At 43.0% G+C, this 24,135-nt stretch overlaps 1 protein-coding gene across 2 annotated transcripts in view; it reads right to left on the minus strand.

Moving 5' to 3' along the window:
• Positions 1 to 24,135, minus strand: part of LOC148008436 (uncharacterized) — a 50,723-nt gene that overhangs the window by 19,457 nt on the left and 7,131 nt on the right. The window contains exon 5 of one of the 2 annotated variants that reach the window (XM_087674214.1): positions 15,382 to 15,540. The exons of the other annotated variant lie outside the window; for it this stretch is intronic. Within the exon in view, the coding sequence (XP_087530340.1) occupies positions 15,382 to 15,540 (159 nt within the window). The remainder of the gene's footprint in view (positions 1 to 15,381; positions 15,541 to 24,135) is intronic. 2 annotated transcript variants of the gene reach the window in all.

Consider the following 24,135-nt stretch of genomic DNA (forward strand, 5'->3'; position numbering starts at 1 on the left):
TATCTACACAAGGATACCTCAGGTCAGAACCTTTTGATACTCATACCTATCATTCTACCGTAGGGAAATTACTCTGGTTGATTCATACTAGGTGCATTCTCAATCGGTTTTCTTAGTCAGTATTTTAATGCACTTAGAATGTCTCATTGGATTGCTTGTCTCTGTGCGTTAAGATATTTAAGAAGTACCTATAATTGGACTAACTTATGGTCATGGTTTATGCTTACAAGGGTATATTAATTTTGACTAGGACGGGAGATCCTCACATCCAACATTCCCATGGAGGCTAGCTCTACACTTTGGACACAACACCCATCTCTTGGGCTAGCCATAAGCGAGAAACAGTGATGGCTTCTATGAGAGATGGGATAGATCGAAGCTCAGCTAAGAGTACACAGTTGACAATGAAGAGAGTGTGAGAGTGAAGACACGACTCCATATGTAATAATCAAAGAGCAATGTGCAAGTACAAAGTACAACCCTTAAACCTTAGGGCTGTTAATATACGTTCACACCCCAAAGGTATAAAGCACAATATGTGCTTGAACTGTGTAACATAAGCACATAAAATAAAAATATATATAACTAGGAAAAAGAACCTCTCATAACACCTCCATGAAGAAGGCTTTACAGCATGATCATTGGCGAAGAGCGATGGAGCAAGAGCTAGAGTCGATTGAGAGGAATGGCACTTGGTACCTTGTGCCAAGCCTCCTCATAAGAAGATCATTGCAGTCAAATGGATCTTTAAGACCAAGTACCGCAGTGATGGCACGTTGGATAAGCACAAGGTCCGCCTTGTTACTAAAGGTTTTGCACAGTGCCCAAGCATTGATTTCCATGATACTTTTGCACCTACAGCTCAGAAGATGGCTACTATTCACGTAGTTCTTGCCTTGGCTAGCCATAGAAGATGGCCGGTCTATCAACTAGATGTGAAGTCTGCCTTCTTGAATGGGAAGTTAAAGGAGGAAATCTATGTTGAGTAGCCTCCAAGCTTCAGTTATTCTAGTGGTAATGTATACAAGTTGTGGAAAGCTCTCTTTGGCCTTAAGCACACTCCCCATGCTTGGAATGAGAAGATTGACTCATTCCTCCAAGAGAAATTGGGGTATCGAGGTTCCAAAGCCGACCCCTAACTTTATGTTCATACCTTTGATAGTGGTCGTGTGTTGTTTGTCCTTTATGTGGACAACTTGATTGTGACAGGTGACCATACTTAGATGGTCGAGCAAGCAAAGACATCACTTCATGAGAAGTTTGAGATGACGGATACGGGACTTCTTCATTTCTTTCCAAGTCATGAGATCTATCAGACTCCCAGGGGGATCTTTATTTCCCAATAGCGGTATGTGCAAGAGCTCTTGACTACGTGTGAGATAGAGGGATGCAAGTCTGTTACCCGAATTGAAAGGATACCGCTCATTTTGATTTTCCTTTGGCAGATACTATCCATTATAGGCAGTTGGTTGGCTCCTTGATCTAGCTGCTTAATACTCATGTTGACTTATGTGATGCTGCGAGTGTGCTTGCTGAGTTCATGAGTGAATCCCAAGATGGTGCATTGGCAGGTTACTCAAAGGATTTTGAAATTCATACGCGGGACCCCTGATCTTGGGATCTATTATCCATCAAGTAGCAGTGCTACAAACTTGGTCCTTACAAGACGGAGTGATTCAGATTGGGGGCTAGTGATATAGATCTTCGACGGTCCATGACAAGTTATTGCTTTACCTTGGCTGTTGGTGCTATTTCATGGAGTAGCAAGAAGCAACCCACAGTTGCTCTATCTTTGACTAAGACGGAGTACTGAGTGGCATCTTCTACTACATGTGAGACAGTCTAGCTTGGAGAAGCTTGGCTATTTGCAGAGAGGTCCTACTGTTCTTCAATGCGACAATGAGAGTTGCATTGCAATGGCCAAGAACCCTATGTTTTATGCTCGGACGAAGCATATAGAGATCTAGTACCATTTCATTCGGGAGAAGATTCTAGATGAGACTATTGTCCTGGTCTACTGCAAGACAGAGGACAACCTTGCAGACTTGTTTATGAAGGGGCTTCCTCAAGCTTTATTTCGACTACACTCCAAATCCCTTAGCCTTCTACCATATCTAGGATCTAAGAGAGGGAAGATTGACATTCCCTGGACAAGCAAGTGTAGTTTTCAACAAGCACTCCACGTGGTAGGAGCGCAAGCAACTGACGTCAGCTGGATACGTGGCAAGGGCAGGTTGGGTCGAACAATTTTGTCCAATCGACTGCATTTAATGCAACCAACCTGCATTATTTTTATGCATCATCAATAGCCTATTTTTTGCAATCACACCTACTTTAGTCCCTTTGTGAGAAGCAATGAGGGCTCAGGACTAGAATCCCATATGCACAGTAGGAGAAAGTACCACCACTCAATTCCTATAAAGCATTGTACTTGCACTCTTTTTCTAATGCAATGATAGTACTCTTTTCTTTCTAGTAAAGTGTCATGTCACTATCAACACACAAGATTGTGTTTACGAGTCCAAGTCTCAATCTTGGAACCTAATTCACTTGTGTAACAATTTGTCTTAGTCAAGGTCAATGTCTTCATCAGTTTCTTTTTCCTCTTTCAGCCTCCATAGCTTCTGCATCTGCCATGCTCTAGATCCCACGTATTTCACATGGTATCAGAGCTCAATTGAGCATGGCCCAACTCTCCTTTCACTCTTCTCAGCTCCTTTCCATCTCTTCTCAACTCAATTTGAGTACTAGATCCTATCTCCAACTTCATTTGCATTCCTACCTTCAATGAAGCTTCCATGGCAACCATAGACAGCAGCACCCTGTCAGTTTGAAGCTTTCATATCTCTCTCCACAGGCCAAATCTCTCTGAAGTTCCTTCTGGAAAAGTGTTTCTCTACTTCCAAATCTCCTTCTTGGCACCTCAATCATTGAGATTGGGCAGCTATAGCTTCAGCATTGCCTCTTTTCAGAGTTGCTGCCATAACTGTGTCTGTGGACAGCACCTACCTACCTCTGTTGGAGCAGCCATATCTCATCAACCAGGCCATATCTCTTCGAGCTTTCTTCTCGAGAGTTGTTCTTCAGGTCAAGGCGCAACTTCTTGGCACAAAAATCAAGGAGATTGATGCACACCATGCCCGGCATTTGCATTTTCCCAAATCTGGGCGCAGTTTTGACAGCAACCACTTTGAAGGCTTAGATCTCTCAACTGGAGCATAATGAGTACAAACCCTCTTAGGGCGAGTTAGATCCATTAGTGAGGGTCCTCCATCTCAAAGGGTTTGAGCAGATTCAACCTGTGGAGTGCGTGGGAGCTCATTTACCAGTTGTTGATCCCTGTTTTGATAGGACAACCATAGCCACTTACCTTTAAGCTCATTTTTCCTTCATTTTCTCTCTCTTGCCACTTAAACCAAGTCAAGGCCACTCTAATCTGAAGTTTTCAACAAGTATTCAACCATCAAATCAGCAAGGAGGAAAAGCTATGAAGATTTTTTTAAGATCATCAAGTCAAACTCAAGCAACAAACATCAAATTTCAAACTAGTATCTTTTGATACTTCACTGCCATTACTTGTGTCTTTTGACACATACAAAGATCAACTCATTACTGGTTATTCTCAGTCATTTGAAACTAATTTGCTCCTGGTCTCTCAAGTCGAACATGGACAAAGATTCTCCAGCTGCCTGTTTCAAAGGAGTCGGGTTTTATACCTGGCAGACCTGCATCAAATTGATCCTGATGAAGAAGGGCCTCTGGGCCATTACCACTGGAAAAGAAAAGAAGCCTCGTGATGCGGATCTTGCTATCACTTGGCAAAAGAACGATGATAAGGCTCACGCCATTATCAAACTGGAGCTAGACGACAATTATATCCACCATGTGGATAACTGTGAGACCTCACAGGATATATGAAAGAGACTTGACACCTTGTTCGGTGCACAATCTAAATCATCGAAGTATGGTCTCCTAATTGAGTTTTTCAAGCTTGAAATGAAGTCGAGCACATCACTTGCCACACATCTAAATTACATGGAAGGACTTCTAACCCAACTTGCACGAATCAACATTAAAATGGAAGAAGATGTTTGCATCGGTGTTCTACTTAAGAGTTTGCCTCCTGAATATAATAATGTATCAACAACTTTAATCAACATGCCAAATCCTGAACTTGTTGATATCCAAGCATCACTGTTAGAGGAGGAAAAGAAGCTAAAAACTAAGGAAGAACCAAGTACCTCTAGAGATGAGCATGCATTATATGTTGGCAATAGGTACAAAGGCAAGAAGGATCGGCTCTTCTGTGACTTCTGCAAAAGGACCGGACACACCGAGAAGTTCTGTCACGCCAGAAAGAGGTCCCAAAAGGCCTATCTAGTTGCAATCAAAGAAAAAGAAGAAAATGGAGCAAAGGAAGAAGAAGAAGAAGAAGAAGGAGACCACTAGGAAAAGGACAAACCTCATCAGTCCTTCTATTCAGATAGACTTTTTTAGTTTTGTATTTCCTAGCCCTAATGCCTCAAACATAAACTTGTAAACTCCTCAGTTATCCTTGTACTACAGCCTCTGTACACTTTGTGAGGTCCCTGCTACATCCTCTGGATGTCCATCATGTTTGTGATACCCACACTTAGCCTTTTCTGCAACAGCCTCTGGTGTTTTTGCCATGTTTATGGTGTGCCCACACTTTGCAAGTGTTGCTTTCACTAAAGCCTCTACACACTTTGTACTTTTGGTTGTGATTGAGGAGGGGTGTTGAGATATTTGCAATCACACCTACTTTAGTCCCTTTGTGAGAAGCAGTGAGGGCTCAGGACTAGAATCCCATATGCACAGTAGAAGAAAGTACCACCACTCAATTTCTATAAAGCATTGTACTTGCATTCTTTTTCTAATGCAATGATAGTACTCTTTTCTTTCTAGTAAAGTGTCATGTCACTGTCAATACACAAGATTGTGTTTATGAGTCCGAGTCTCAATCTTGGAACCTAATTCACTTGTGTAACAATTTGTCCTAGTCAAGGTCAATGTCTTCATGAGTTTCTTTTTCCTCTTTCAACCTCCATAGCTTCCGCATCTGCCATGCTCTAGATCCCGCGTATTTCACAGTTTCCACACTCTTTTACAATTGTGCTCTAATTTTTCAGGCTGAAGACCGTGGAGACTGCTCTCAAGATTCTCAGAGAGTGAGATCTTTGAGGTGGAGACATACGCAGACATTCTCTCTACACCCGTGTATATATCTACATCCTTATACAACATTCTTTACTGTAGATTTTTTGTGTTTCACTATCTCTTTCTCTCTCTCTCCTCTCTCTCTATTCACTCTTTGTTCTTGGTCATACGCTTCCGCATTGCTTCACTCTAACAGGGCAACCATAGCAACCATAGACCGAATGGTAGTCATACGGGATATAGGAGAAAATGTCTCCTCATAGTCAATGCCTTTCTTTTGTGCGTAGCCTTTGGCCGTAAGCTTGGCTTTATACTTGTCAATGGATCCATCTACATTTCTTTTCAGCTTATAAACCCACTTTGTACCAGTAACTTTCTTCCCAACAGGCAATGTCACTAAATCCCATGTTTGATTCTTTACAATAGAATCAAATTCAACTTGCATTGCTACCATCCACTTGACACTTTATTGTGCATCCTCAAAACATTCAAGCTCCTCATCATCAAGTGTATGTGCTGCCATAACAAACTCTATTGAATTAGCATGATCATGCAGACAAGCTTGTCTTTTAGTACAACCAGCAATAGAAGCATCCAAATGACTATCTTTCATAGTCTACAAGTACCATCTAGACATCTGTCTAGCTTCCTAATTGTGTACAAGCTCCTGCTGAATCTGATATTCAGCATCTTGCTGAATATTCAGATCAGCCATAAGCTTAATTTCTGCATTGCTCAGTGGAGCAGCTGGCTGAACATTATGTTCATTTACCGAAGCTCCAGCTGTATCACCAAAAGACATGGGCAGCAGCCCTTCAAACACATCATTGACAGCCTGATATGGATCAATACTAGCAAGGGATACTTCTGATTTTTCATCAAAAATCAAATCCCTATTGACAAATACTTTCTTGGAAACAAATCATACAATCTATATCCTTTACTCTCACTGGTATACCCTACAAAAATTCATTTAATAGCCTTGTCCAACTTTTTTCTTAGTACTTTGGGAATATGAGCATACACAAGACACCCAAAAGTATGAAAATGGCCAACTGACGGTTTCCAGTTGTTCCAAACCTCAAAAGGCATAACATTCTTTAATGCCTTGGTAGGGCACCTGTTCAAACATGGCAAGCATACATAACTACTTCCATCCAAAAACCATGTGCCAAATTCTTAGCTTTCAACATACATCTGGCCATCTCCATGAGTGACTGATTCTTCCTCTCTGCAACCCATTCTACTATGGAGTATATGTAGTAGTATACTAATGGGCAATGCCTTTCTGCTTCAAAAAATTATTCAACATGGAAGACATGTATTCCCCCCCTCGATCTGAACAGAGAGTCTTAATCCTATAGCTAGATTGATTTTCAGCAAATGCAACAAAAGACAAAAAAGCATCATACACCTTTCACTTTTTCACCAATGAGTAGACCCAACAAAAACGAGTAAAGTCATCAATAAAGATGATGAAATAATAACAACCACCCAATAACAGTCTGCATAGGTCCACATACATCCAAATGCACAATTTATAATCTGGAGGTTGCCTTAAAAGAAACACCACGAGGAATCGAGAATCGATGCATTTTTCCCGAAATGCATCTCTCACAAATATGCTCCAGAGATCTCTCCAAGAGAGGTAATCCATCTAGCATCTGTGTATGCTATAGAAGCATCAAACTCCCATAGTTGATATGCCCCATGTGAGCATACCATAACTCTGCCTATGACATGGCAAGAGTAAGAGTAGATGCTAAATAGATCGACTGATCAACCAAATAAGCATCTAACTCATAGAGTCCATGACATAATGTGTCAGTCAAAACCAAAGTCGAGAATTTTTTATCCCTAACCGTACATTTGTCATCATCAAATGTGACCTACATGCCACACTTTGCTAAAGAAGAAATGGACAACAAATTCTTCTTTATGTCTGGCACATATAATGCATCCTATAAACGGAGAGTAGAGCCATCAATGGCTATCAAAACAATCTCCCTAATACCTCTAACAAGGTAAGATGCATTGTTGGCACATTGTACAAATTTGCCAACAAGAGCTACAATAACAAAGGAAAACAAATCCCTGTTAGATGTAATGTGCCTAGAAGCACCACTGTCAAAGAACCAAAAGCTAGCATCTTCAATAGAGCTAAATGCTCTATTAGCCCAAGAAGAGTCATAATTGCAAGTGTAGACACAATAGTCACGGTCTACAACAAAAGATATGGACTCTATAGCAGTAGAAGGTGTATCAAAAACAAACATCCTTAACTCCTCCTCCTCCTTAGCTATGCACTTCTTACATTCTGTAATATAATGACCTGGCTTCTTACAATAGTGGCACTTTCCCTTCTTGTCTTGTGTGCCCCCCTGTTTCTTGCTACTCTGTGAAGTACTTGAACTTCCAGAACTCTACGAAGCATTTTTAGACTAGCTGGCCTTGCCCTTCTGTCTCGCATAAAAGCCTCTTTAGAGGCTATTACATCCACCCCACTATTCTTTCTTGTTTGCTCTTCTTCTAGAAGCAAACTAACCAATTGAAGAAAAGTAAGTGGCTACAAAAAAATTCTCATGGTGAGATTCAGGGCCGTACAAAAGGCCAAATAAGAAAACGGCAATGAATTCAGAGTAGTAGAGATCAATTGTGCATCCGAATAATACTCATCTACATTCAATTAGCTGCTCACGCAAGTCCTGAATTTTGTTAAGATGATCCTACATGGATTCACCTTCATCCATCTTCACATTCTCAAGTTCTTTCTTTAAGAAAGAGATGCGTGTCTCATTTTTTCCAGCAAACATCTACTCAAGTGTCATCCGTGCTTCTCGTGAAGAAGCTAGAAACCATATGTGCGGGATTATAGACTGCTAAACTGCCAATGCAATCAGTGACAATGCTTGAGCATCCCATGTGTCCCAAACCTTTTGTGCTACCAATCTCTGGGGAAGTGGCTGAGCTGAAGTGGACCCAAAGATTTTTTGTAATCGCATATTTTTCATCATAAATGACCATAGGGAATAGTTGTTGCCATCCAATCTATCCTCCTTGGATACATATGTGAATACATCACTCTGTCCTTGACTTCCCATGGTAAATGTCACCTTTTCAAAGAGCACAAGAGCAAGACCTAAAACTGAAACAACCTGGAAGTCGGAAAATTTCCAAATATTAAAACAAGCACCACGCAGTAATTAACAAATCTGATCACACTCTGTCAAAACTGTCTAACGTACATCCAATGCACAAACAATGCTCAGAAGCACAAAAAATACAAAAGCCCTAAAATTTTGTTGTTCAAAAATGCACAATTTCAATCTATTTCAGACTGAACTTGGCGTATATTTGCCAACGTTCGCACTAAACCGAAAAGCCCCAAATTTCTAGCACAAATCTCAAGAAATTTTGTAATAAATGTGTCCCGAACACGTCCAGGAACAAAAATAGCCTACTTGGGCAAAAAAGCCCTTCTGAAATTAGAATTTTGAATTAAAAAATGGATAAATGTCTCCTATTACCTCCTTTCCAAGCCGAGGATGCTGTCAACCTGCAAGACACGCTGGTAACCTGGCACTGATGGCGCAATTGGTGGCTAGAGGCAGAACCATGGGCTGGTGGCGGTGGCTTTGGACAGGTCACATGCGACTGGGGCAAGGCGCATGCGGTGCTGGAGTAGGGCGCAAGTAGCACTATAGCAAGGCACAGGTGGTGCAAGCAACCAGGAGGTACAACCTACTAGAGGTAGGTGGCGGCGCTATAGTGGCAGACCTGGCACAAGCTGGGCGGTGCGGGCAGCTGGGGGCTGTCCTACAGGCAGAGCCAGCAACTGACCAAGCTGGAGCTAAGCTAGAGCTCAGCAAATCTGAGTGTCACTAGTTCAAGACTGAGAGATACGTGAGTCTGAGCTGAATCTGAGCTCTAATACCAAATGTGAGACATGGGACAGATCAAAGCTCAACTGAGAGTACACAGTTGACAGTGAAGAGAGTGTGGGAGTGAAGACAAGACTCCCAATACAATAATCAAAGAGCAATGTGCAAGTACAAAGTACAACCCTTAAACCTTAGGGTTGTTAATGTGCGTTCACACCCAAAAGATGTAGGCACAATAAGTGCCCGAATTGTGTAACATAAGCACATAAAATAAAAGAAGAATATAACTGGGGGAGAAAACCTCTCATAAAGAGAGTAAAAAGTGCCCCAGTGCCCTACCGAGGATCACAGACACTCCTCTGTGAGCATAGACGTAAGTCAAACCCAACAACTTCCACAAACGAGACATAGTATCAAGCTCTCTTTGATGGTAATATGGACGCCATCTATCTGAGGTATTTGCTGGCTGCACTTCAGTTTCCTTGCGAGTCACCTACAATTGTCTACTACGACAACCAAAGTGTCATTGCCCTTGCGGGTAATCCTATCATCACCCCTTGGACACGCCATGTGGTCATTCACTACCATTTCACCAGAGAGCAAGTTGAGCTAGGCACCATTCGTCTAGAGTTTGTACCATCAAGTAACAATTTTACATATGTTTTGCCCAAGGTGGTCAACACGCTAGTTCTACAGTATCTTCTACCGTAGATCGGCTTGGGTACACTCTCCTCTACTTCTTCCAATTGACGAGGAGAGGGTGCTTCTCTCTTACTTCTCCTTTCGGTTTAAGAGGGGACGGTTTTCTTCTCTTAAGAGTCACAATGATGATATTTACAACTTTTTACTTTCTAACATTTAGTTATTATGTATTATCTCTTATGGATATTTGTAACTTCAACCGCACTGTCAAGATCACATAATTGTAAAAGGGTGCTTGGGCAAGTAAACAATTTCCTTGCGAGGGCACTGTCCAAGTGACACCATTGCATAGTGTTTTGCATGAGCATGAATACTTGTATCTTCCTTTGCATTACCCCAACGCATCAGCATTTTGTTCATATAAAACATGCATCTGTGCACATTTATCCCTTTTCGGTCGCCCTTGGAGTGGTCATCTCTCAATCCTCCATAATCGTGGCATTGCACATGGCAGTCTCCAAAGGCAATTTTTCCATATGCTTGTGTGCTGGCTTTGCTTGATTTCCTTGCTAACCCCTCTTACCTTTCTCTCTGCATATTCTCCATAAGATCGACACATGCACACACCCTCTTAGGAATCCCTAGGCACTTATCCTAGTAGTGTGTGGGATTGTTTTGCTTGTTTTATGATGGTAGTGGGGCTATCCATGTTTATTTTCTCGTACTTCAAGGCACAATGACTCAAAGGGACAATAACTGTTTTGAAACCCTCACTAAATGCTAAATCTTTTGGACGCATTTTACCAAAATCCCTTTTTTAAAAAACAAAAAAAAAACCAAAAAGTCCATTGCTGATTCCATCCGCCTTTGCAAGACTTGGTAGGCCCTTGGGCAACTAACAAGCACCCTTGATTCGATGCCCTGACCTCTTTGGAATAATCACTTGGGCTCCTTGGTAAGATAACCATCGCCTCTATAGTCTTGGCAGGTCAAAGGGCCAGCCGACATATATCCTTTGCCCAATGCCCTGGTTGATTTGGGATGGGATGCCTTGGGATAAAAGAAAATATATAATAAGGGCTTATTTCTCATGGCTTAGTTTTGGGCCTGAGAGAGAATGTTGAGCTAAAGATGCATTAGCTTAAGCAATCCCAAAACATGCTTATTTAATGAAAAAAAAACTCTTATTTTAAAAAGAAATGAGATCCTAGAGAGTTACTATGTCCCACATGCAAAACCCCCCAACTTTCTATGAATATGCATACAACCCACCACTCTCCCTCAATCTTGCTTTTGCAAGTTTCAAGAGCCGTATCTCTGTTGTCCACACCCCATTCGCGAAGGACTTTGTGGTCAAAGCCTTCCATCACAGTCTGCTCACTTGGCGCTTGTTTCCAACCTCTGCACCTGTCACCTATCTCCTAGAGTTCAACATCAAGGAATTTGTGTATGTTGTTGCCAGGGCCGATCACTATCATCTGCATTACTTGCCATCAGTAGGAGCTGTCACCGTCATCATCCTACTTGCATTTGTAGTCAATCTCTCTCTCCAATTGTCGGCATTAGCATTTGCACTGTCACCCAGTACAATCAACTTGCGTTTACCTGTTCTACATAATTGCCAATTTTCTCTCTCCTCAAGTACTTACATTTTTAGTATTTCTCTCTCCTATATTGTCGTCTGCATCAAATCCAACCTTTCTTGGCTACATTTGTTGGTGTTTGACACTTGGACATTGCTTTTGTTGTGATTCAAGATCCGTTCAGAGCACAATACACTCTACAACTCATAACTTCTACCTTGATCCCAAAGATACGAGAGTTTGAGGTTCACTATTCACTGCATAATGTGTTTGCTACATGAGCACTATATATTCATTATTCATTCACTTTATTATTCATTGTGTTCACTATCTCTGAGTTGCCCTAATCCTAACCTTAATTGTGCTTTGAGTTTTTCAGTCTATGCTTTGCCGTACGATTGGTTTTGTTCTTTTTGCTTTTAGAGCATTTCTTCACAGCCTAGGCATCTCTAATCTTCGTACTCCATAACACAACGAAGAGGTCCAAAACCATCGTAGAAGAGGCAATGGTACCATCCTCGTATGTGATAGTACATTGTATATCTATATATGTAGTGCTCCTCCTTGTGTCATAAAGTTGGCAAGTTCTATCCTCCATTGGAATACCCGTTCATCTACCTGTCTCCATTTGTAGCCTAGAAGAGGAGATATGAATCAATCTAATAGCAGTCCATACTCTATGGGAGAGATGGTGTCCATGTATGGTGTCCTAATAGTGAATCAATCATTAGAGACAAGAAGTGACTTTGGTAGAGCTCCATCCTTAATCCTAGAGGGCATGGTGGGTGGGTCCATGGCTTCATTGTCTCAGTTCTCAAGATATCAACTCCGATCACCTAGTTCAGCCCTGATCAGCTGAGAAAGTGTAGGGCAGTCAAGGTTGTACTCAAAAGCTGGAAGGCAACCAATATTCCATCCATGTAGGCTCATCCAAATGGTCGGTTCTAAAAGTCAACAATTCTTCTCACCCTAGTAGAGAGAGAGACCTACACAATTATATTCATAGAACAATGGCTCCAATTTCAAAATCGAGTATGTCACCAAGCAATAGTCTCAACAATATAAAATCATGTGTTTGTATGCCCCCAAGGCTATTGCTTAACAACACTTAAACTTCGCATAACTACACCCACAAAGAAGAGGTCACTAGAGATGTTATTTGGGAAACTTTGCAAGCTAGTTGTCCGCGGCCTCACACTGGGAGGGTAGACCTAGAAGGTCCTATTGCAAGAGGGTCTCCAGGATTGTAGATCGAGGCGTGGCGGTGAGTGGAGGCCGTCCCTGAGATGGATCTTCGCATAAACCCAGATCACCTTTTCTACGCAGCTTGTTCCGCGTGTGGCAAGGCCCTCCGTAAGGCCCTACTCCAAAGCCCCCCAGGCTGCCAGGAGGAGATAGACCATTAGCCGATGATCTAGAAACCCCAAGTCAAGGATCGGGAAGGGGCACAAATTGGCAAGCGCCCCCGTATCTAGTGGGCTGGTTAGGAGGCTCGCTCGGCTCGTACCATCAAGACATAGCGGGAGGTGTACATGATGGTGGACGAGGAGGTGTTGCAGTGAGTATCAGGCTGCCAGAGAGGGGTGGAGTTGAGAAGAAGGGAGATAGACGCAACAATACCTCAGGAGTGGCTTGCCCCCCCAATACGAGAGCCGATAGAGCCCGAGGAGGTATGGGCCGCTAGGTTTTCACCAGCAAGCATCCCCTTATGGCTGGTGGCACATAGGGGCTTGGCAATGGAAAGTTGGCTTCCTCAAATGCAGAAGAAGGGAGGTTGTAAGCACTACACACAACAGCCTTTGGAAACCCCAAAGCACTGCCTTTGGTCATGTGAGGCGATGCAGCTCGTGTGGAGAGGAGCATGCCGGATCCTTCGCCGTATAGCACCCAGTCTTGGATGTATCCCATGGGGAGCTTTCTGCTCTAGGAGGCGGTCAGCCAAGGCCGTTACCTTTTGTATGAGGCCGGGATGCAAGACACGATATTCATTATCGAGGCAAGGTCGTGCGCAGTAGTCGGCTTAGAGGCTCTACCCATCCACCAAGTACTGGAGGCCACAACAGACCGCTCTGAGGTATGGGAGATCATAGGGAGTCTTACTGGTTGGCATATCTGGAAGGCGCAGTGTCAGGAGGCTTTCGGCGGAGATAGACTCTCAGTACAAGCGACCTTAGCAGAGCTTTGGACCTCCATCATCCACTCCCTCCGGGGCCGATGGGATCAGGTGCAGGGCAAGTCCAAGGCTCATCAAGAGCTCTGATGTCATTTCCTACACACTTGGGGCAGCCAGGACCTATTTTTCATGATGCAAGCAGGCAGCCCCAAATGGCGATACACCCCCCCCCCCCCTCCATGGCTTCTTGCCCCCATTCCCCCTAGACCGCCTTGAGAGGCTTGTACACTTGATATATCTGTGACTCATTATCAGCTCCAACTAGTCTGTTGAGTATAGGATCACGTGCATGCCGAGCCCAGGGCTCGTCAAGAGCTCCGATGTCATTTCCTACACACTTGGGGCAGCTAGGACCTATTTTTCGTGATGCAGGCAGGCAGCCCCAGATGTCGATACACCCCCCCTCCATGGCTTCTTGCCCCCATTCCCCCTAGACCGCCTTGAGAGGCTTGTACACTTGATATATCTGCGACTCATTATCAGCTCCAGCTAGTCTGTTGAGCATGAACACTTCTTTGTATTCAGTTTTTTTCTGAAGTAATATAATCAGCCACACTTTATTTGCACAAAAAAAATGTGCAAGCCAAGATTGTATCTGCCTAGGCCCCCCAAAGAGCATCCCCTGGTCATATGAGACACCATGAGGCCATGGCTAGACAGATGGGATGTGTCTAGCAGGTCACCTCATGACTCAATGGGGACAATCACGATGCTATGGATGTTGCCCATCAAGTCTGCACCCCCAGCGATCGTTTAATGTCTTTCTGTTTGGAGGTTAGGTTTGGTTCCTAGAAGCATGGATCCATAATGTGGTATCAGCCTTCAGGGCCAACTTCTTGAACAGCGTTTTCTGAATTGAATAAGGGTATGATTAAGGTAAATTCTCTATTCACTGTTGTGCACAAACCTGCTATTGCACCATCTCAGCCTCAGGTCCCCAGGGGCATCTCTTAGTGCTATGAAACTCCATAGAGCCATGGCTGGATGTATAAACATGTCTAGCAGCTCAGGTCGTGGCTCAAGGGGGACAATTGGGATGTTATGGGTGCTGTCCATGGCTCTCATGGCTGGAGGTTTCAAGCCTGCACGCCCCACAGCTGTTTGATGCTTTTTTTGCTGTTTTGCAGGTTAGATTTGGTTCCTAGAAGCAGTAACATGGTATCAGGGTCAACTTCTCAAATGGGGCCCATGTCTGTTTAAGGTAAATAAGGCTGTGATTGAGTAAATCCCTGATCCATGATTGTTGAATTTCAGATTTGTTGTCATAAAATTGATAGAATATGTAAATTTAAGGTAGGAAAGATCTAGACAATAAGTTCAGGCTAAAGAGAGACACAAGATTGGTGGGCTATTTTGATGATCTCCGGAGCAGAACAGTTGCCAATGCTGCAAGAGAGAAGAAGTTCGATTCATTGCTGTGGAATGATCATCCAGACTGAAAGGATAGAAACATGAGAAAGAAGACCCAGGGGTGAAGGGGAACTGACAAAAGCTGTCCCAAAGCCATAGCATTAGTCGTGTTGTTCAGCTATTGACGTGTCTAAGCTTGTGCTCTGAATTCATTGTGGGGAAAGAAACAGAGTTTGTGATGATATTTTGCAAAAAGAATGTCATTAAAAAGACTAGTGTCAATTGAGATGTGTGACACTGTACCCCTACAATGCTATACAAAAACAAACCATTTTACAAATATCACTATTGTTGTTTGACTGTACATCTGTACATCTCTTTCATTGTCAAATAGTTATTTCAGATTACATATTGGACTGACTTGACTTTTAAGTGCAACCAAATTATAATGTAACATATCATAAAACAATGTGATTTGAATGAATAAGAGAGTTTGTTTTTGTTTCCTTACTATTTTCAACTTAAGGATGGTAAGAAAGCAGTTTAAGGATGATGAAAAAGAGCATCATAAAACCTGGTCAAGATCAGGATCAATCCGAGCAAGAACCAACAGTCTACGAAGATGTGTAACTGGGAATTCAGCTTTCTTGTCAATCATAGGAACCATCACTTCAATTACATTCTTCAATATTTCCAATTGAGTAGCAGACAGATTCTCCTTTCTTCCAACTTGCTGCATCTTACACCATTGAAATTATAACCTTCCCAATGATTTACTTGTTAGTGCAGTCTGACAAAGTAGTTGGAGCTAAAGTTGATTTAAGATGTGTGGGCTACTCTATCCACTGAAGACTTCCTAACAACAAATTCTAAAGAAAGTTGTATTTAAAAATCAGAGTTGAAAATGTTCCCTGGCCCCTTCCAAACTCTCATGATTTTCTTTACCATGACAGTGCCTTGCCTTGCCTTTCCTCTATCTGGTTCATTATCGTCCCTTTATTATTGTCATTTATTATTGTCGAGTCTACTGCCCAAGCAATGCTTGCCATCCAAGAACAATTGCCCCCTTTTTGATAACCAACCTTCTACAAAATGTGACATCCGTACACCATGTTTTGCCTGAAAGATGCTTGTCTTGCCCATGTGATGTTCTCCTCTTGTTTCCTTTCACCCAGAGCGTTAAACTGCTAGGCTCTCATTTCCAACACTTGTACATATGCCTCCTCAATATATGGGTCCATAGGAGCAACAACCTCTAATATGGGATTATGAGAGTGTGTCATGCTATTGTAGCCTTATAGACATATACAAGCTAGACTAAATCTCCTATTGGATGCAACTTAGAAATGGAAAAACAAAAAGCAGACATAAGAGGGTTTGTCTAGGAGCGGAGCATCCTAGAAAATATCTTCATCTTCTCAAATTGCACATCTCTTTGCCCGCTGCAAGAACCAATTCCTTATCGTGCTATTTCTTGATTTTGTTGGAGGCTTACAACACTTGTTGGCCTCAAAGATCTTATCCTATATGCAAAATGGAAAAAATTTTATTTCCCCCTTCCACAATCTCAAATGGCACCTTGCTTGTGGAAGTATGCACTACATAACATGTTGTTATAGGCAAACTCCACTATGGGCAAATATAGTTCCCTTTTTTTTGGAAGAAATAATGATTCTATTGATAAATTCTCTCAAGACAACTCATCCCAAAGCAAAGTACAAAAAATCCTTGTTAAGGGACTTCAAAAACAAAAAATATACATCTAAGGGAAGTCTATTACAAGGCCTAAGTAAATACCCAATTAGGAAGTCTCTAGTGTCAAACTATGTGTGGCTAATGATGAAAGTGCCAAAATCCTAGTGATTGAAACTCTATGTTTCGGAGCAGTTCTAGGCTCTTCTGTATCTAGGTGGTGTAGCTCTCAATGATCAAGAAATAGCACAAGAGGCGCCAAGCTTTGGGGCCAATTTGTGTGTTGTGCCTTTGAATAGGAGTGTTCTAGCTCCCATATGTTATGTGTGCTAATTGTTTTATTCCTGATTTCAAGATTAAGATTAAATGCTTTGTAGACTAAGTTTATGAGTACTCCCTTTTCAAGGGTTTAAAGACCAATTCCCTGGCAACACATGCAATGACAGTGGTCAGTTCCATGGAGTCACAGTTCTTTAATCCTATAAAAGAGCTCTATGAGACTGATCTAGATTCAAATTGGAGATGCCAAAGTGCCAACAAGGTCAACAATTGGATTTTGTGCTATAGATGGATGGATATATCAATTGAGAAACCAAGTCATTCAGTACATTTCTTCTCCTTCATTCCTACTTTGATTTCCATTTACAGCCCCGAAAAGGCTTTATTTGGATCATTATTTAGTGTCAAGGCACCACCCAGAACTTCAATGGGTGCCAGTTGGGGCACCACTCAAGATAGTCTATGCCTAAAAATAAAGCACTGACTTCCCTCATTCTTCATCCCACACTATCATTCCTTCTGAGACTTTGTCACTCTCTTCCACATTCCTCTCTCCTTTCTCCATCCTCTCCACTACCGTTTACACCCTACAAAGAGGACATTATGGTTCATGGCCTCTACATCCATGTCCACCTAGTGTTTTGAAGCCTACATCATTTAGCGTCAGCCTTCCTAACTTGGAGTCATCATTAGGCTTGTGTTTGCAGCAATTTCAGGCCATCTACAGAAAGTTACGCCCTCTTTATCAGCCTTGCATCAGATACTTGCGTTTTTTACACTCTTGAAGGGCTGCCCAACAATCACCTATCTACAACTACTTACACAGAGAGATTTTCATCAGATATTCTTGCATTTTCTTCTCCAGCTAGCTGCCCAGCACTCATCTTGATCACAGCCATCATCTTGGAGAGATTTCAGTATATCCTTCATCTTTGACACCTCTTGAGGACTGACTTTCACTCCCTCTACAACTGGCTATCTTTCCTTCACCATTCAGCATTACCTTCAATATCCTACTACCAAAGGATTGCGTTTCGCTCCCTCTATAGCTGGCTGTCCATTCCTCCACCATTCAGCATTACCTTTGATATCCTACTACTGGAGGACTGCGTTTCGCTCCCTCCACTGTGCAGATTCCCTTTGGGTGTTGCCGCCTGATCTAACAAGACAATGCAACTGTCTTCAAAGCTTCGGCTCTGTTGTATCTGCTTGATTCACTTAGCATGATTCAATGATTCATCATTCACCTTCTTCTTCTATGTTTTGTTTTCTTTGAAATTCTTCTTCTCTTAATGTTTGTTGTACACTCTATGTTTCCCCCTACAAACCCTACTATGTCTCTGATATGGTATAAGTGCATACCATTCCATCACACTATTTTGACATGGTATCAGAGCATACCTATTATTTTTGTCAATATCTTTGTGATGGAAAAGCTTTGTCTTGTTGCTACAAGATCTTACAAGGCTATTATTAGTTAGTAGGCACATGATGCACTTATTGCAAGAAATGGTGGTGAAGATCCCATGCTTGAGAAGTTTCCACAACATTTCTATTGGCTGAGAATGAAGTGACATATTCACTGGTAAATAAGGGAATGCTAGGCATGATAAACCTCAAAACTAGACAATCAAAAAGTGGCAGGCAATCTACAGCCACTACCAATTTCAGATTTGCCTTGGAGAGGAAATTCAATGGATTTTGTTAAAAGCCTTCCAAAGAGCAAGCACTTGCAGAATGATCCCATCTTTATAGTGGTGGACAAGTTCAGCAAGTGATTTTTTATTCCATGCAAATTTGACACGGATGCCATGGAGATTGCATGGCTCTTCAGCAAAGAGATCTTCCAAAAGCATAGCTTGCCAAAGAGAATCATATTCGAAGTTCACTAGTGAGTTTTGGAAGGCCGCCTTCTATGCCCTTGGCATGAAATTAGCGTTCTCTACTACATTTTCACCTACAAAATGATGGGAAAACAGAAATTGCAATCATACCTTGATACCCATTCTTCATTGCTACTATTCAGATCTACCATTGGTCAAGCATACAATCAATGATATGGTCCACAATTCTACTGAGCAAAAACCCTTTGAGATACTTATGGGAGGCCAATTAACAATACCTTCAACCATGCTTTGGAGACATCTACCAAGAGCTATGTGGTGAATTGGCTGATTGTGGACAGCAGATCAATTGTTGAAGCAAGGTCATGATAAATAGCAAACCGGTGCAGCAAACAACAAAAGGAGGCTAACAAGCATCACCATGAATTGATCTTCTGCAAAGTCCAATAGTGCTATCTCAAGTTATAGAAGTAGCATTGTGAGCTGAAAAGAAAATAGAAATAGAACACCAACCAAGAACTCCAAACCCACTGGAAAATACCACCACATCAAGCCAAGAGAACTCCATAGCTTCACAAACTTCTTCCTTTGAACAACAACACAATACTACCACCAACTTGGCTACAACACTCACACTCTCTCCCGCCACCACCTTCAATGTGAACAGCACCTCACCTTCACTCTCCTCTTCGTTGTTAATCACCCCTTTCATGATTGTGCCTACAACTTTCAAAAGGCTCACTTTTTTAGTATAGCACGTTATGCCTTCTCACTTTCTTCTAATCAAATTGATGGATCTCACTCCCAAGAACATCATAAGATGCTTTTGATGACATCAACCATGATGAAGAATCTCCATGCTTTTATAGCTTATGCTTTTGCCAAGTTTGCCTGCTTTCACATTTAGGAGGCTACCACCATCTTGCTTTTTCTTCCTGTCCTCCACCAGTTGCCACCTTTTCTGCCATCCTCAGCTCAGCTCCATATGTTATCCCCACGTCAACCCAACTGAGCACCTTTTTTCACGCAATAAAAATTTGGCTAAATGTGCTCAACAATCCAGTTGGAGCCATCTCAAAATCAAAAAACAATCATGTATACAAGCCTCTCAAGGGGGTTTGGATGTATGGGGGAAAGAAGCCATGGAGACGGAATGTACCCCCACCTAGGGTTGCCCACCTGCATCGAGAAAAACCAGCCGTGGCCACCCAAGTGAGTATGAATTGCTGTCCAAGCTCTTGATGGCCCCAAGACTCGCCTTGTAGCTTATCCCAATGGTTGAGAAGTGAGTGGATAATGGATGTCCAAAGCTCTGCCAAGGTCACGTATGGCCTAGTTGTGCCATGATGCCATCTCAGAAGTCCCAAACAACCCTCTCATTGGTCTTCCCGAAGTCTAGGAGGAGTATCACCATCCGCTCTGGCTGCTATCTTGAGCCCATTTTGTGGCCTCGAAGAAGGTGAATACATTGTCCAAGGACCAGGATGCTCCTATCGTAGACAAAGCAAGTCTATGTATCACAAATGATGTCCAAAAAAATGGGGTAGAATCAACAGCCAATCATCTTTGGCATCACCTTGTAGGCTACTAACAACAAGGTGATGATTAGTTGCCACTAGACAACTCTAGGCAGTCTCCCCCTTTGGGGAGGAGATTGACTAGGCTTGCTAACATGCTGCCTAGCATTCACTTGGAACTGAAGATCTCCTCATCTACTCGTCGGGGGGTCCTTCACCCCCTCCCTGTAGGCAAAGAAGAAGGCCCCAAATAGCAACCTATCCTCTCCAAGGCATTTCTACTCATCCTCATCTCGAATGCCTCGAAAAGCTCCTCCTTAGTGAGAGGGGAAAGGAGGAATCATCCCATCTCAGCTATCACAAGGGATGGGATGCAATCCCACACCTACTTCTTGCATCGCATCCGGAGTTGAGACCATCTACTACTGAATAAGGTGTCTATAGAAGTTGATGGCAAATCCCATCACCTCCTAAGGACATAATCAAACCCTCTCATTTTAACCACGAAGACTACAGATCTGGTCCCCTAAAGTGCACAGCTGGTTAACTTGGAAGAACTCTCTATACAATGTCCCCTTTCTACACTAGAAAAAAGCTAAAGTGCAAAAAGAGAACTCTGCACTTTGTTGAGCTAAAAATTCATTAGCTTGACTTAAAAGCCCCAAAATACCCTTAATTAATGAAGAAACCTTCTTATTTTAAAAAGAAATGCGATCCTAGAGAGTTATTGTGTCCCACATGCAAAACCCAATTTTGGGTGCCCCAAACTTCCTACAAATAGGCATGCAGTCCACCACTCTCCCATAATCTCGTTTTTGCAAGTTTCAAGAGCCGTATCTCTACTGCCCATATCCCATTTGCGGAGGACATCGCAGTTAGAGCCTTCCATCGCAGTCTGCTATCACCTAGCGCATGTTTCCAACCTCTATACCTGTCGCCTGTCTGCTGGAACTATCACCAGCATCAGGGAATTCGTGTTTGCTACTACCAAGGCCAATCGCCATCATCTGCATCCAATCACCATCAACACGAGTTGTTGCCATCATCATCTAGCTTGCATTTGCAATCAGTTGCCCTCCTCCAACTGTCGCCATTAGCATTTGCACTATCGCCATTGTTGAGCTAAAACACACCTTTCAGCTGATTAGCATTCTTAAACAGCCCCAAAACACACTTAATTAATGAAAAACCCTAAAACCCTAATTCCGAGAGAGCTTCAATGGCCTCCCAAAAACCCTAATTTTTGGGGCATCCTTCTACATCTATAAATAGACAGGCTGCCCCCATTCAGCCTCATTCCGACTATGCAAATTTCACTCTCTCCAGTGCAGATTGCAGCCATTAGTCTACCTCCATGAGGCTGTCCAACCTTTACGACTGCTGCCACCTCTCCCTCCAATCTCGTAGTGCACTAGCACCTTCTTCCAACTCTCGCCCACTGTCTAGTGCCATCTCCCAGGCTGCATTTGGCCTCCAGCTGCCATCGCCAGCATCTCCAACATCAGGCGACATTCTACAGCTTGCGTTTGCATCCTTTTGGAACCATCTGGTGCCATCTCTCCCCTCTACAGCCGTCGCCTCTATCTCTAGCAGCCCTTGGTGTCAGTGTTTTGCAATTTCCTCTCTCTTCACACTCCGACTGGTGATCATAGACTTGGGATCTGTCTTCGGTACACGTCATACTCCGACATTGCTCTGCCCTTGAGCACATTGTACACTCTTACATTCATTTACAGCATTCATTCACTTCAGAGTTGTGTTCTCTCTCTTCCTTCTTCTATTAATGTTTAAGTTTCTGTGTTTGAGTTTTGAGTTTTGCTCTCTATCTATGTTTGTCTCTTTGTGTCTCTGTCGTGGTCGTACACTGTGTTTTCTCAGTGAAAACCCTAGCAGTTTTCTTCACATGGTATCAAAGTCGGTGCTCTTCTAAAGAGTATCCTGCGAATATTGTGGAGAGCTAGTCTTTATGCAAGGCACACACTATGACTCGTAACCGAATCACAATGTCCCAGACACCTCCTTCTCCAGTCCCTATGATGTCCTATCAAGCTTCTCCATCATTGGAGGCCCTGAGACGGCACTATGGACTCGATAAGGAGGATGACACTCCACTTTCACCTTCACTTTCTTTTTCTACTCCTATTCCAGATTTCACTAACATGACAAAGGAGGACTTTGAGAAGTACTATTGCAACAAGTACGGTGATGTTTACACCTCTCCTACAAGCTTTGCTACCACATTCGGACCGCTTGGTGAGGCTAGCCACCTCTCTGATCATGCACGACATATGGCATTCGAAACGTCTAGCGATCCATATTCATCATCTCAACCAGGTCCAATGTCAAGTTTGTACAATCCTTTTGAGTTGCATAAATCAAAACCCTCGCATGTTTCTTCTTTTGAGGTACACGATCCGGATGACTTTGCATATGTGAACTTTAATAGAGGGGCTCACAAAGCAAACGGAATCCAGGTACATCTACAACTTCTGTTTCATTTGAGCATGTCACACACACTTCTCACTTCCGTTCCATCCCACCCTCTTCTATATCACACCTCTCATCATCTTTCCAAAACCTTGGATTACAATCCACATCTGCATCACACACCCTAGGGATAGGATCTTCCATCTCCACTCCTAGCACCTTTTCCTTCTCCACCCCATTCTCTACCCTCTTTGCACCATGGTACTTCGTTAGGGAAAATGCCACCCTTTAACACAGTGCCTCTCACATTTCAGCAAATGAGCACACCCATAACTCCTGGGTCGACTGTGATGGGCATCCCCCTCACTATCCCCAGCTTCACATCTCCCATGACCACTCATACGCAAGGGTTTCCATCCTCAACTTATGGTGTGTCTTCACACTCCTTGGGTTACACCTACGCAAGGATTCCCATCTTCTGCTCCCTATGTCCCAATCCCACCTCCTTGGGTTCCTCATGTGGATACCATACCCATGCCTAGTCCACCCATCCCTACCTATGGATCCACCTTGCACACTACCCGCATGCCTGGTAGGCACTCTAGGGCCCATTCCCAAGTGTACTCTCCCCCATCCTACCCACACTACACTTTTTCACACTATCCATCTCCGAGCACTACCACTCCTGTTGCAACGACCAAGAATGCCTTCACTAAAAAGATACGTTTTAACGGGTCAAATTTCACCACTTGGTCTAATTTCATGCAACAAGTGCTTGAGTCTCATGGTCTTTGGGACCTCGTCATTGGTCTAGAGCCTATGCCGGACCCTTGACTAGCTCACCTCGATTACATCCATCAATGGAGAGCCTACAATGCAACAACCAATGTTGAGCTGATGCAGGGATTGCTTCCTAAGTTTCACTCTCAGTTGTAGCACTTCTCGCTCGCGTCAGAGCGTTGGAGTCACCTTCTCGACCGCTATGCGGCTCGTGATCGTACTCAGCGCATCAATCTCAACTTTGAGCTTCAAGAGTTCTCTATTAAGGAAGGGGATAGTCTAAAAGTCAAGCTGGCTGAAAATAGGCGGTTACTTGCCGAGTTCGCCACTATTGGCTCTCCAAAGTCAAATGACAATCGAGTTACATTCTTCTTGAATAAGCTGCCTGAAAAGTACTTCAATTTCATTCAATACATCATCTCCCAACCTCGATTGCCAACCATCTACAAGTTTGAGTGCCAGTTCTTGCGTTACGCAAGGCTACATGATCAAGTCCACAAGAAATCCTCATCGCAGTCTTATTCAGAGTAGAGGGATTGGTTGCCTCTTCTTCGAGAGGAAAAACCACCAATGGCAAGAACTCGCAAGATGTGAAGGCAAGCCAATCAAAGGGTGACTCCTCTTCCTCAGGTGTAACCAAAGAATCTAAACCTATTTGGCAACAACTCCCTAAGAAAAACCGGTTTTGCACACATTGCCAAAGAGCAGGCCATGTGGACGAGGAGTATCGCTCCAAGGCCCAAGGTCTTCCATCTAAAAAGCTCAACAGACCGCTGCGATTGCATAGTC

Source organism: Lygodium microphyllum, unplaced genomic scaffold (genome assembly GCF_053477565.2).
Source record: "Lygodium microphyllum isolate KBCC unplaced genomic scaffold, Lygodium_microphyllum_v1.1.10 scaffold_133, whole genome shotgun sequence".
In the NCBI taxonomy this organism is placed as follows: domain Eukaryota; kingdom Viridiplantae; phylum Streptophyta; class Polypodiopsida; order Schizaeales; family Lygodiaceae; genus Lygodium; species Lygodium microphyllum.